This window comes from Phalaenopsis equestris, unplaced genomic scaffold, assembly GCF_001263595.1.
Source record: "Phalaenopsis equestris unplaced genomic scaffold, ASM126359v1 Scaffold000513, whole genome shotgun sequence".
Lineage (NCBI taxonomy): Eukaryota > Viridiplantae > Streptophyta > Magnoliopsida > Asparagales > Orchidaceae > Phalaenopsis > Phalaenopsis equestris.
In genome coordinates this window covers 1,367,271-1,383,012 of record NW_018164953.1, presented here as the reverse complement: position 1 = coordinate 1,383,012, position 15,742 = coordinate 1,367,271, and the positions used below count along the sequence as shown (strand labels likewise).

Sequence of the window (15,742 nt, the reverse complement as noted above, 5' to 3'; positions counted from 1 at the left end):
TTAATCCAGTAATATATCACCAATTCACTCAGCATTAAGGTTTGAATTTAGGAGAATGTAACCGAAGAAATTTGATTGATTAAACTCATCCATTCCCATCTCTTTTTCTTGGATCTTTTTTTCTAATACTCGATCAAATCTACTTAAAATAGCCTTTCTTGACTGCAAATTAGATGCCATTCTATCAATTAAAAGGGAAAAAAACGCATAATTTAATGTCATCATGATTAGGGGAGTCAAACATTGACTAGACACGACACCTCAATCCAAATCAAACTTGAAAATTTTAGATTTTGATCAGGGTTTGCGTTAAATATTCTAGCCTGCTTAATTTTTCTGGTCGGGTTCAGATTGACCCACCTACCTAAAAATGATCTGTAAATCCTAAAATGACTTGAAATCTACCCGACAATCTAGAATTGACCCGATTTAAACCCAAACAACTATTATAACACTTTATGTTAAACACGTTATACGGCAGGTTCAGGTTGACAAGTTGAAGATGGGGTGAGTTCTGGTTGAAAATTTTAACCCATATAAAATTCAGGTCTGGTTTAGATCAGACCTATTTAGGTTAGATTAGAACCTGACACGCTAACCTAAAGAGACATTGATTATGAGTCTTTTCATAATTTTATTTTCTATATTGTTGATTGCGACAATCCTTTATCCAAAAAAATGCATGAATTGCCTTCCAATAGCTAGCTCCAAAAAATAGACAGGACAGGAATGACAAGTAGACCCTTTATGAAAGATGTGTATTGTTTTCATAGCTCTTCAGCCTCATCCACAACACGGTTCATGCTAAGCACATTCTTCACCATCACATTGAAAGTAACCTACTAATCATTACCAGTTTATTATTATTATTATTATTATTATTATTATTATTATTATTATTATTATAGTGTACATCATGTTAAATTAAAGGAAAATATTATGTGTGTCGTCTGGATATCCATATGAAGATGACATGGATTGAATCACGCTGTTATGTAAGCCATGTGGTGTGATCCATACCTTCATCTGTGCATCCAATTATCCAAACGTAATCTTTTCTCAAGTTAGTGAGACCGACAAGATATATAAATGATTGTTGAAAATATAATAATATGAAAGAGCATCTTCTACCATAAAATGTTGCAAGCTTCTTTTTTCATGGGAAAGAGAGTGTTTTCCTTCTAGTCTTTCACCGTTCATAGTATTGTCACGTTGACATATGATATGAAGAGCATCTTAAGGTTTTATATGCTGAAAAAACTAAGTGAGAGCGACTTCAAGAAGTGATGCAACTCCCCATTAACGATAGTTAACAATGTCTTTCCCAAAATGTGGGATGGTGTTTTCGGGCCATGCTGCTTGAAGAGTTTCCCTTCATCAAGGAAGACGAAGCCTTGAAAGTCAACATCGACGGAGAAGATAGTCGACTCCCCAATGAAACGTACACACACACACAGACATTTGCGAGACCACATGTGAATGACCGAATATTTTCACACCTCGTGGAGGTAGCCAACATATAAAGCACACTCGATGCATAATTCTCTTTGATGAGAATCATGCTACCTCACTTCCTACTGCATCACCTAGGAGTGTTATAGGTATGTAATAATGTGTCACTTAATATGCGTCATGCTACTTAGCCCTTGAACCCATCTAGTGCACAATATATATTCACTTGGGTGTATTGACTCTCACCTAGCATGAGTCACAACGCCCAACACTCATGACATCATTTAAGATCTGTTGTGCATTGTGTCACATTTCATGTGTTGTTTGTGCTTGCCACTTGCATGACCTCGTTTGATTGCCTCTCCAATGATTTGTAATTCCCCTTTGGGTCCTATACTTGATGCAATCAAACTTAATCCCATTCATGCATGTTATATCTGCTTTCTACATAAGCATCTGAGTCGCCTCTCCAACGAGGTGTAATCTCCCCAGAATGTCTTGCACCCGCATGCTTAGCATTTGTGCTACGAGCATATGTCATCATATACCTATGAAAAATGCATGACAAGTACGAGGGGGTTAGTTCTCCTAACACTAGCCTAATGTAACGAACAAAAAGTCCCACATCGACTAGGTGTAGGGCCGAAAAATAGTATTTAAGTCTTGGGCTGCCCACCACCCTGAAGAACTCTTTTGGGATGTGACAAGTGGTATCAGAGCAAATTACTATTTGTCAGGTGTGTGGACTCTCCATAGTCTAATGGGACCCTCAGTAGAGTCGATCCATGACGAGAGCGTAACGTAATTGGGTGGAGGAAAATGTCATGGACAAAAAGTCTCACATCGGCTAGGTGTAGTACTGAAAAATAATATTCAAATATTAGGCTGTCCACCACTCCGAAAAGCTCTTTTTGTGAGATGACTGCTACCATGTTAGCAATTGTTTCCACCTTGCGTGGCGGCTCTAATACCCTTTTGGGGAGGGAATAATAGCGAAAGCTACTTGAAATTCTCAAGCGTGTCTGCCAGCTCAGATTTACCAACGCGGGGGAGCAAAACATCAAGGATCACAGCTAGAGAAAAGAAAGAAAATCCGCACACGCGCTTCTCATGGCCGGATACCCAATCTTATATAACCCCGTCGCAGCAGCAGCTCTCCATGAAAAAGCCAATTCATTATCTAGTCTCAAACTCTTCATTCCTCACTCTCTAATCCTCCACGTCCACCTCTAGGGCTTTCCTTTTCTATAAAAAGTTTCAATTTTGATCCCAATCAACGGTTTCCTATAGATTTGCTAAGTTCAGGCGGCAGAGAGGAGCGGCGGTTCGCTCCAACTTAGCTTTTTAAAGGCTCTGTATCTTTGTTTCGGTTATTTGGGTTTGGTATCGATTGAGGTAGTGTTCTTCGTAGTTTTGTAAGGGGAAGGAGAGAAAGATTCAGTGGCCGGTGGGAAGAAGATGTCGATGATGATTGCGCGGCAGGGGAGGGAGCTTCAGCGCTATACAAGCTGTGGAAAAAGGCTCGTTGTTGGGTGAGTCGATGCTCTGGTTTCCGAAGTTTTTGTTTTTGGAAAAAAGATGGGATTTTGATTCGGTACATTGTGTAAATGATTGATTTGTTCATTGGGTTTTGTTTTATCTTTCTGCTGCATCTGGTTTTTGTGTTTTGATTTGGCTTCATTTGCTTAGTTTTCACGTTTCTAAGCTACTACAGGCTTCAGAATTGTCTACTTTTTCTCCATCTCTTGGATTTCTTGGTGGATTTCCTCTGTCAAAATACGATTTTGATGGGCTTATGTGGAATCTTTCATTAAAAAAATGCCCCTTTCCGTATTTTCAGAACAATTTTACTCTCCAAGTTACAATAGGCTTTGTTTATTTTAAAGAATATTTGCAATGAAAAGCTATTGCCGAATGAGTTTAGTTGCAATTGCTGTTTATAATTTTCATTTGCCATGAAGTATTTTGTTATTTTTTTATCTAAGATTTCTTTTTCAATTATACAGATGCATTCCATACAAATTGAAAAAGGATGGTCCTTTCATGGTTGGCATGGATAAAATGGTGCAAGTTCTTGTCATAAGCTCACAAAAGGGCCATGGCATGATGTTCCCAAAGGTAAATTCGTGGGAATGATTACATTAGATTGAAGATGTTGTAGTATTTTAAAAGATTTTTCTATTCATGATGTGCCGTTGAGAAATTCTTTTTTAATGAAATTCAGTAACCCTTGGAGCCCTCTTCCTCAGTAAAAAGCTTCAAATTTTCATTATAGCTTTATTTCCATTTTATGTGGGTTATTCAGAAGAAAAATCAATGCCTTTGGTCTTCATTTCCATGTGCTTATGTTATATCAACAATCACTAAATTCTCCACTATAACCAAACTGAAATTCTGGACTATCTGAAAAGTTGAAGTTTTGAATCATATGTTGCATTGTATTACTGAAGTTGTGTCATTTCAGCATCTTAACCTAATAAATCATATAATACTTTTGTTTAGGGAGGATGGGAATCAGATGAAACTATGAACCAGGCCGCTTCGAGGGAGGCTATGGAGGAGGCTGGCGTTCAAGGACACCTTGAGGTTAGCATTAGCATCATTATCATTAATATCCTTACTTTGTTTTCTTTATGGCTAATTCAACGATTTCAAAACTGAATTTTTATTTGCTTGCAGGGAAATCTGGGGAGATGGTTATATAAAAGTAATAGGAACAATGTATTCTATGAGGGTACTATGTTTCCGTTAAATGTAACTGAGGAATTGGCTTATTGGCCTGAGATGGAACTTCGGAAGAGGAGATGGGTAAGTAGATGAAATGTAAACCATGTTTAATTCTATAATATATTTTTTTATTAATCTTAATTCTTTGCAGTGTCCTAATAAATGCTTTGCTTTGCTTTGCTTTGGGTTAACAGGTGACCGTGGCTGAAGCCAGGGAGGGCTGCCAACATATTTGGATGAGAGAAGCATTGGAAAGATTGCTCATCAGACTTGAGAGATAGCTTATATTTCTTCTATGGGTGGAGTGGCTTCTGTTTCTGAAACAAAAAACATTAGCAATCAGATAAAAATTTAATGGCTGTTTGGCTTGTTGGCAGCACTGAGCGCAGTGCCTTAGATTGGGACAGAACTTCGTTGAAAAAGTATTTGTTTGTTCTCGCACGGTTTCAGCAGTTCATGTGATGAATGTTGCGAGAATGCTGATTATGTTAAATAGGAGTAGGGAATTAGAGCTGGCATTTAATGTAAAAAGAGACGTTGCATATTGATTATATATGTGTTTTTTAAGAAAATTAATAGTGCCTTTGGGCAGCTTATGAGCTGCGTTGAAAACGCTGACTCACCGTTTGGATCCAGCATTCAGGCAGCATCCAGGAAAACGACATTTGGATTTTATGTTAAACGTGCGCCGTGGGATGAACCCCACTGTCGGCATTTCTGGAAATATTTTGATGAGATTGCCCTCTTCCCGTATAGTATGCCCTAACCTCTTCGCTCAACGCTCGTCTCTCTCAACCCTCAGTTGAGGTTCTTGATCTCAATCTCCGAAGATTTACAGACCGACCACCAAATACCGATGCATTTACATTTCTAACACCTATACTTCTACTTTTATATATGTGTCATCTTAAAAATATTTATTATGACTTTTAAAAAAAAATAAATAGTGATATTTTTAATATAATATGAAATATTTAGATGTTATACATGTAAAGTTTAGATTTTAAATATGCAAAAAACTTAGAATTGGGTGGTGTGCATGTAAATGCCCCCAGACCATCTCCGCACTCAAAAATATTAAAGTATTTTGGAAATACCGCATATGGGGCAGAATTTTCATTTATCCACAAACAACTGCAAATCAGTTATTTTTCAAACGCACAAATCAAACAGACAACCAGTTTGTCCGAATCAACTGCTAATCAGCAGCTTATCTGGATAAGCTGTTTATCAACAGATCATCAATAATCTGAAGCTGCCCCAAACAAACCCTAAGTTTATACGGACTGAATGACAAAGAAGATGGGTTTTATGATCTTATGCAAAAGTTTCTTTTCACACTTTTGTTGTAGTGACTCTAAGCTCAAAGTCGTGTTTTGTGGGGACGGCATGGTTTGTGGCCACCGGAAGTGGGGGCTCGGCCCAATTATTCTTAAGAGAAACAAGTGTTACAATACACAAAAGACTCAATAACATCACAAATACAACCCAAAAGATAACAAAAAAACAAACAGAACAGAAGCAATACAATACAAAAGAAAACAAAAAAAAAACAATCAGGACTGACGGAGAAATAACACAATAAGAAGCATAAACAAACAAAAATTCAACAAAAACATCAAATGAACAAAACAAAAAAAAAACGACATCGATAGAAGGAAGAAGCGGAGCACGTCAAGTTATTGCATCCACCTAAAAACAACTATAATCGAGCTCAACAGTGGCAATGGAAAGCAACAACAACTCTATGAAGAACAAGAAGGGAAAAATCCTTCAACAAGCACATCATGTCTCCATCAGAATTAAGGAAATTTGAAATAAAAGATACCATCTTTAAAGAAAAAAAATAGCCAAGAGAAGGCAATAAACAATGAAAGATTAATAAAATAACAATAGACAGGAAACAAACTAACTAAAGATGAAAAATAAAATAAGAAAAACAAGGGCTCAAGAACTTATCAACAGAAGGACCGTTAAAATTCCAATCAAATATAGTGAATATTTTAAATCAAAAACCTTAAATATTCAAAATATGATAGAATTTTAGTGTATGAATAGAATTCATCATAAAAAAAATTAAAGAATAAAAATAAATATGCTCAAAACTACTAAGATCAAGAGAAGTATCAGATCAAAAGTTCAAGAGCATATCTGATCAAAACAGTGCAAAATATGAAAATAAGATACTGAGATGAAAACCACAAAGAATAAGGAAAGAAGCAAGAAAAAAACACATAACCAAGATAACATTAAGGAATCCAACACCAACACAAAAATATCAAATAGAAAAAGGAGAGAAAAACAACAAATCTAAAAAATGATTCAACAAAAGATAATCAAGACCAGAAATGTAACAAAACAAAAAAATTTATAAATATTATAAAAATTTCTCAACTTATATAGAATATCTTGCTTAATTCTCTACTTTCTTTGTTTCTCCTTCACCAACTAATGAGTATAAATGATAAGAACCTCAATAGGGGTAGAAATATTCCTAGAAGTTTACTTTTTTTTTCAAATCATATAGAATAAATAACAATTCGAATAGCCAAAAGATGCAATTTTTTTTTTATTTTTCAAAATAATATTATATAAATAACAGAGAATTTGATAAGTATCATTAGGAAGAATAAAGAAATAACCATTAGAAATGCATTTATTAAGAATATAATAAGAAAAAAGATTAAGTAAAAAGGTGGCTGCGAGTTTCAATTTCATAATAAAAAATTTCAAAAAGAATTAACAGATATGCTTCTACTAATAAGAATATCACTAGTTTTAATGCTACTATAAATAATTTTAATACATTTAATGTAGGGCCCACCACCAAAAAAATTAAATTTTTAATACATTTACCACGCGACCCAGCTCGAGTCTCGCCCAAGCCTCCGAAAAACTAAAACCAAAACTTATTGCGTCCCAAATACGAAACATCAGATCATTGCATCAAAACGAAAACCGCAGCTCGAGAGTCGAGCATCGTCTCTTTCGTCATTCACCATCCGTTTAGGGTTTTTCATTGCTTTTCTGAATCAGATAGCTTAGGGTTTAAGGTTGTCGTTCGCCAGTAGAAATACATTCGCTCTTTCTACTTACCTAGGAGTTTAAGAAGATAAAAACCGAGTCAAGGCAGACGGAAACCAAAGAGCATCCTATGAGAATGGAAACCGAAGAGCTATGAAAATGGAAATTGTAGAGCCTATGAAAATGGAGATTGAAGAGCGCGAGAAAAATGAAGCCAAATAGCGTAAGAAGGACTTCTAAGAGAGTTCATCTAGGTAATTTTTTATTTTTGTGGTTGTGCTTTCATTGAAAAGTTTATGTTAACTGAGTTAAGCACTTCATCCTATAGTATTTTTGTGCATAGTTCAAATTAGGCACTGCATGATTGAAATAAAAAACAAATCATTCAACAGTATCTTAGTAGTTTGAACTAAATGTCACCACACGTTCACCCAAAAACATCAATATAGCACAATATCAAATCTAGTTAACATCAATAGTATCATTGTATTTGTTAAATAACAGCAAACTAACACCAAACTATCACCACAGTCACACCAAAATCATATTGAATCAATACACAGAACACCACCAAAATAACACCATAATAATACCTAAATAATACTAGAACAATACCTTAATTTATTAAATAACACCAAACTAACACCACAGTCACACCAAAATCATACCGAATTAATAATTTGAACACCACTGAAATAATACTACAATAATACCTAAATAATATCATAACTATACTTTAATTTGTTAAATAACACCAAACTAACACCACAATCACACCAAAATCAAACCAAATTAATACACATAACACTACCAAAATAACACCATGCTAAAACCTAAACAATACCAGAACAATACCTTAACAACACTATAATAACACTTAAATATCACCTCAATGACACCAAAATAAACCTTCTCTTCCTAAACCTTGAACCCTAAACACGCTAATAAAGACTAAATGACACTGAAATTAAACTTAATAATGACTAAATAATACCTAATATTTGCCGCCTTATATTTTTTTGTAGGTTTGTAAACTCAAGGTCCATGATCTTCCTTTTATTAATGATATTATTTAGAGAATTGATCTGTGATATGGCTATGCTTAATGTGGTATGTGATGTGGAATGTGTTTTCATGCATATTATGAAAATTTAATAGATATTCTATATATTTTTTTCTATGTTACATGTTTGCGTCGGATTTGTGTTCTTTTCCAAACACAAAATCTAACGCTCATCTACAGTAATTTTTTGCTATTCTACGATATTTTTCGATGCAAATGAGACGGTAATCCGATTTTAAAATTCATCATCGAATATTTTCGGACTCAAATTTCGACGCACGTTACATATAAAAAAATCTAACGCTAATACGACGCAACAACCAATGCAATTTATTTGCGTCGAAATTTTTTTGATATAAATTAGACAGAAATAAAATTACCGACCCCCAATTTAACTTTGGAAAAAATCAGACAAAAATCATACGCAAATCCAATGCTAACCTTTAAATATCATCAGATTTGCGTCTAATCTACCTGACTCAAATATGTTAAAATTCATGTAGTTCCCTTTCAGGAGCAATAATAGAGTTGCTCATACATGTGCCAAAATGCCAATAGATAAAAGCTTTGTTACTACTCTTAATGATCTTGATCTTCTTTCTATTTTTTTGTAAGAGACAAGGCTCACATTGTAAATGCCCATGAGGCATAGTTTTTGTACTCTTTTTTGTAGCTTTTTTGCTTTATAAATGCAATACGCACAATTCACAAGTACAAGTCATCGGTCACAATGTCTCAATGATTAAGTCATTGGTAATGGCGTGGAAGCTAGATGTCAAATTGGTTCTTTGGGATGAGATGAAAACCTCTGATTTTAGGCCGAACTTTGGTCATTATACAATAATGGTTGAATCGCATGCTAAATCTAGCCGGTTAGGGGTCGTTTGGGGCAGCTTATTGGGAGCGGCGGCGTTTTGAAAACGTCGCGTCCCTGTTTGATAAATATGTTCGCACGAGCTTATTCCTCCCGCACTGCATCCACGTTCGATAAATCTTTTATATCGTTCGACACAGTGAGAGCCCCGCGTCCGGCGTTAGCGATCCGCGTTGCCTTAGGAATTCTGGAGGCGCCCTCGATCTCCCTCGCCTTCTCCCTCATTGGAATCCTTTCTAGTTCGTCGCCCTAGAGGAGATCGAACATTCTTCCTTTCCAATTTTCTTTCCTGATCATCAAGTATCCTTTCGATTTCCCTAGCTGGGATCCTTGGAAAGCTTCCTTTCGATTTAGCTACTCTGATCTTCTTTCTGGCAAGTGTAGGTACAAGAAATGAATTTTTGTTTTCGGGTGAAATATGAGTACATTACGGGTTTTTAACTATAGCCCATTTGAGATTTATGACATGAGTTGTTTTTGGCATCCTCTGGTTTTTGGCATTTTCTTTGATTTTTGGGTTTACGTCAGTTGAGATATGTTTCATTTTCTATGTCTCGATATTTTGGCATTTTATCGGGTTTTGGATTTGGGTTGCTAGTTGCGATCCTTGGAAAACTTCATTTTCTCTGATCCTTTTTCTGGAAACTGTAGATACAAGAAATGAATTTTTTTTTGTGTATGAAATATGAGTCCATTAAGGGTTTTTAGGTATAGATATGTGGCATGATTTGTTTTCGGCATCCTCTGGTTTTTGGCATTTTCTCTGGTTTTGACTCTGTTTGTTTGATGGGAGGTATTGGCTCCGGTTTTAAGTAAATTGGTCAAGGTTTTATTGTTTAGCTGCAGTTTGTGTGATGGAGAATTTGCAGGAATTTCTGTTATGCAGGAATTTCAAATAACCCAATGTTGATTTGGTTATACATTGAAGATTATGGCTTGGTTTATGAAAATGCATCTCAATTCATTAAGAAATTGTTTATTCTTCTATGAAAGTATACTAGCGTGTAATTGTAATGTTTCAAACCTATATCTACCTCGTCATTGAGATTATACTCTTATTTTTCATTTTATGTTAAGAATGGCAATGGTTATAGCATTGAGGAGTTAGGTACATATAAGGAGGCTTTGTTTTTATATGAGGCAATGGCTTTCCGTAGATGCTTTCATCTTTGATATATGAGGAGGCTTTTTTTTTATATATAAGGAGGCTTTGTTTTTAGATGAGGCAATGGTTATAGCATTGAAGAGTTAAGTACATACACAAGGATCCGAATTAACTTTTTTTGGTTTAGGATTCATATGCATATGTGAGGCTTTGTTTTTAATATTAGATGCAAGAATGGTATTTATACGGCTTACAACTTTTATATTAAGCATTTCTCACAATTTTCAAGCTATCAAAATGGGGGAACGGAAGAGAAAAACTGGCATTCGGTTTTTAGCGAACATAGATATGATTTCATGATACAAATTATGTACATATATTTTTGTCAAAGATTATTTCTCGAATGTAACTTGCAAGTAAAGAAAATGTTGCATTCCATTTTTTTTATAGGCTGGTCGAATTCGTACATATGTAATCTTACAGATTTCCTTAATAAAATTTTCGTGGATTGTCTTATGTGGACGTTGGTCATTGGCTGAACCACATAAATCTCTTGTTCACTTGTTTTTTTTTTTTTTTAATTGAAATGTTGTGGAAATGATGTTAAATGTTAGTGTTTATTTATAATATGGTTTTTTTTTTTAAATTGCAAAGGATAAATAAGTTCTTATTACACATTTAGAGAATACTTACTTTTCTTTGTTCCCTAGAGTTTAATGTCTAAGGTGAATGAAGGGGGTCCCTCTGCAATGTGGGATAAAGAAGTTACAAATATATTTTGCAATCTATGTATAAAGGAAATTGAACTAGAGAACATACCAACCACATATTTCAATAAGAAAGGTTGGCAAAATATTGCTAATAGATTCAAAGAATTGACTGGAAGAGATTCCGCAGGCTTAAATTCAAAAACAAATGTGACCAATTGAAGAAGGAATGTAAAATATGGAAGGAGCTTAAACATGGATCTACTGGATTGGGTTGGGATCCCGTTAAACGAACTATAGATGCTCCAGATGAATGGTAGGCTGAAAGATTGGAGGTCATAAATACAAACTTATTTTGTTAATTTCATTATTTTTTGTTAATTCTTAAACACATCTAATAAATGTCTTATGTTTCAGGTAATGCCAACTGCCAAAAAAATATAGTGAGTGCAGAATTGAGCCAGAGTTCGAGGAGAAACTAGACATAATTTTTAAGGGGGTTGTCGCAATCGGAAAGAATTCATTAACCCAAGTGAATTGGGATTTTCAGGAATACCAAATGAATTGCCACCTGAATAGGTAATAGCTGATGAAGAAGGGCCTAGTATTAACCAAAAGGAGATGGGAGAGTTTAGTTCCATGTCCAAAAGGCCTAGGCTTGGCAGGAGGAAGAAAGAGACAGATAGTTCATGAAAAGCTCATTTCATGAACTAATTGCTGCTTTTTCATCTTCAACTCCCCCAGACAGCACCATCTGGGACTATGTTGTCATTTTAAACACTATTCCAGAACTAGTTGTTGATATGCGCTTTCAGACAAAATGTGTTAAAAAACTTGAGAATCTTACTCGTTGGCAAATGTTCATGGTCATACGGCCCAAGCTGCACATTAAATATTTACATGTTTTAGTAGATGAATGAGACAGTCTTGTATTCACCTGTCAGTAGATGTATTTCATTTTATGTACTTCATTTCCTGATACTTTGTATTTCATTTGATGTTCCTGATGCTTGGAATTTCATTTTATGTACTTCATTTATTGATGTTATGTATTTATGTCATTTTCCAGATGCTTTCTTCACTAGATGTATTTCATTTATGTCATTTTCTACTAAATTATTTCATCCTAATGCATTTATAATTTTAATATGGATCCACTACGAGAATGTCTTAAAAGAATGGCATGGGCTACAGCAATAGCGATATTATTGTTGGAATATTGTCGCTCCAGCACTAGACGGATACCACGCATGACGTCCTCATATGTTGGGGACAAATGGGTGGGTGAGATGCTTGTTGGACATCCAATAAGGTTCAGCAACATTTTTCGAATGACTGCACTCATTTTTATGGATCTTCTATATGACTTATGTTGTAACAACGGCCTCCAAGGTTCTTCTAGAACGATCACGAGAGAGGTGTTGACTATAACATTATATATTTTCTCACAGAATGATACAGACTTCAATATTGTTGATGATGATCCAATTATTGACTCCTTAGAACCTTCAGGATCTCTAGCTGATAATGAGATCGAGTTACTGAATATGAAACTCAGGACGGTGAGGGTGTAGCCGAGATGGCTGCTCTGAGGGAGTTTACAGCAGATGTTATATATGACAGTTAATCCAACAAGTTTTTCTTTTCTTCATATATATGTAGATCATTTTTTTTTGTGTAATTATTTTTTTTTTCACAGTAACACAAACATGACTTTTAGGATATCAGTTACAGACAGAGGTATTTTGTGTTATTGTGGACTACCGTTTTCGTTGCTCACGTCACGTCAGTCTCATAGCTTTGGGAGACAATTTTATGGTTATGCCAAGGGTGTTTCAGCTCGTTGCGGTTTCTTCCGGTGGGCTGACAGTCCCACATATTACACTGTCAGCAGTCATGGGAGTCCGATGTTTTCCCAGGTTGATAGTGCAGCTGAGGTCAGACGTACCCAGAGTTTGAAATCAAATATTTTAACATTTCTCATTGTAGTTGTACTTGTCTTTCTCTTTTTTTTATTTCTTCTGGTACTCACGAGTGTGAGAACTGTATGTCATCTTTTGGAACTGATCTGTGATGATTGTATGATTTTACGTTATATGCTTCTGTATTACCAATAAACTATTATGAATAAGCTGCCCCAAACAGTTTTATAAGACAGAGGCAGGAATGTTATTTAACCACCAATAAACTAATCTGAATAAGCTGCTCCAAAGAGCAAACCAGATTATTCTGATAATCTACAGATTATCAAATAATTTGTTTATCAGCAGATTATAAATAAACAACAGTTGCGCCAAACATACCCTTAATCTTGCTTCCACCAAGTTTGTTGAAATGGAGAAAGTATGCTTCCTTTGTTGAAACGCACTCGGCTATCCAACAAGTTGAGATGGACAAGTTGACAATGGCTTAGAAAGGAGCATGATTGGCCGGTAGGTTCGAAGTAGTCGGTATTTTTTGCCATACATAAACATATAATAATTTATAATATATGGATATGCTCTTTAAAATTATAATGTTGCATTTATGTTAGATATCTTAAATTATTTTTAAATATAATTTCATAATGTTGACTTTTTATTATAAATTCGATGTTGCCAATAATGCCTTGGACTATCTAAGTGCCCTAAGTGCCCTTATTATTGTTTTCATTGCAGTTATTGTCTTTCCATTTGCACCCGTGACATCCTATCAGCGCACTCCCACATTATTTTCCTTTTATTTTGTAAATAAAAAATACTAAAAATATTGGTTGTCTAATACTTACCACCCAATTAGGGGTGTAAAAGAACCGAATATGAACGAATAGAACTTATGTTCGTGTTCGGTTTGTTTGAAATTTAATTTGTTTGAAATAAAATTGTGTTCGAAATTATTGATGAAGTCACTGTTCATGTTCGTTTAATAACTAACGAGTCGAACACGAGCAGTTCTCTAACGACAAGCCAGTTTGACATTCCTAATATTAATATATATAAATAATATACTATATTAATTATATAACTTATATTATATAAATATATAATACCTATAATAGTATATTACTAATATAGTATATTAATATGTTATTATTATTAATTTATTATAGATTATAATTTATAAAATTTAATTTTTAAAAATATCATAAATTATATATATATAATTATTTTAAATTATTTTATATACGATTTGAACACGAACAAACGCATCACTGTTCGTGTTTGGTTCGTTTAACTAACCGAACGAAAAAAATTTGTTCACATTCGTCTCATTTATTTATCAAACGAATCAAACACAAATTCATTGACGAACCGAACACGAACTGTTCGCGAACAACGAGCTTTTTGGACAGCGCTACACCCAATTCTTATGTCTTTACTTGTCTAATACTTCAAATTTATCTTTTATTTTTATACCATCTAAATCTTTCATATCGCAAAAATATATCATCATTTTAATCTTTAAAAACCAAAATTTATAATTTTAAATATTAATTGAAGTTCAGGTGTTAGACATATAAATATAGAGTGGAATATGTAAATTTAAATATGTAAATATATAAGTATGATCAGACATGCATATAAATGCCTCATTATTAAATTATAAAGATGCCTAATTATTCATAGAAGCACTGGTCAACGGACGGCCGGCCCGACTTGGTGGTCAACTCACATAATTTGGCTGGTAACTATCATAATATAATATAATATAATATATTTGTGCACATATTATAATTTACGTTAACATAAAAATTAACTATTTAATAGCATGCCAAAATATTTTAAAATAAAATACAAACAGAAATAGCGCTACATAACAATTGAAATAACATATTTTATTTAAATCGTTAATAATTTAATTTTGAGTATTTATTTTTGTAGAAAATTTGGCTTTAAAGTGACCGCTAGTAGCTAGGGGTGTAAAAGAGCCGAACACGAGCGAGCTCAGGCTCTGCTACTATTCGGCCCGTTTATATTTTGAGCTTAAAAAGTGTGTTCGTGTTCGGCTCATTTGCTTAGCGAGCTGAACATAAGACGTTCAAGAACAAAATGTCGTTTTGACAACCCTAATCATGTAGCCATAAGATGTTAAGAATTGAGACAAGATTTAAAACATCATTTGAATCAAATTTAATAATTTTTGTTCTATTTTCTTAATTAAAAATTTTAATTGATTATAAATCATAGTAGCCTTATAACAATTATTTTTTTAAAAAAATACTACTCATCATATATATATATATATATATATATATATACATATAATTGATTTGTAGTATTTCGAGCCAAAACGAGCCGAACATAAACGAACAAATATTTGTTTGTGTTATTGTGTTCGGATCATTTATTTAGCGAACGAGCCGAACACGAGCTTCTTAATAACCCGAACACGAGTTGTCATGAACTACGAGTAATTTTGAAAGCTCTGAGCCCCAAATATTACATAAAAGTAGAAGCATTTTTAAGGATAAATCAATAATAATCAAGAATGAATATATATATAAATTATATATATATATGAAACTTAAAGATTCGTAATGATGATATATAAAAATTATAAAAACAATTATTTTGTTTGAAATCTATAATTCTTTTTTTTTTTCAATATAATGTGTATTAATAACAATAATACCCTCCTTATAGCCGTTGAAAAAATCAACACAATTATATTATTTTCTGTCGCTTTGCAAATGTTTGTTGTCAATCAATGAAAATTTATTATGTCGCATCTTATCAGCTCGAATGGTGTTATTATTTTTATGATTTTTTAATAATTGGCCCGATATAATATATATATATATAGGAGCATGA

At 33.9% G+C, this 15,742-nt stretch overlaps 1 protein-coding gene and 1 pseudogene across 1 annotated transcript; one reads left to right on the top strand and one right to left on the bottom strand.

The window, feature by feature from the left end:
• Window positions 1–1,026, bottom strand: LOC110028493 (annotated as a pseudogene).
• A 1,545-nt stretch (window positions 1,027–2,571) lies between these two features.
• LOC110028568 (nudix hydrolase 4-like) lies at window positions 2,572–5,060 on the top strand. Its single transcript, XM_020730473.1, has 5 exons — window positions 2,572–2,984; window positions 3,459–3,570; window positions 3,955–4,038; window positions 4,132–4,260; window positions 4,374–5,060. The coding sequence occupies exons 1-5, from the start codon at window positions 2,911–2,913 to the stop codon at window positions 4,458–4,460; spliced, it is 486 nt and encodes a 161-aa protein (XP_020586132.1). The 5' UTR covers window positions 2,572–2,910; the 3' UTR covers window positions 4,461–5,060.
• Window positions 5,061–15,742: the final 10,682 nt, after the last annotated feature.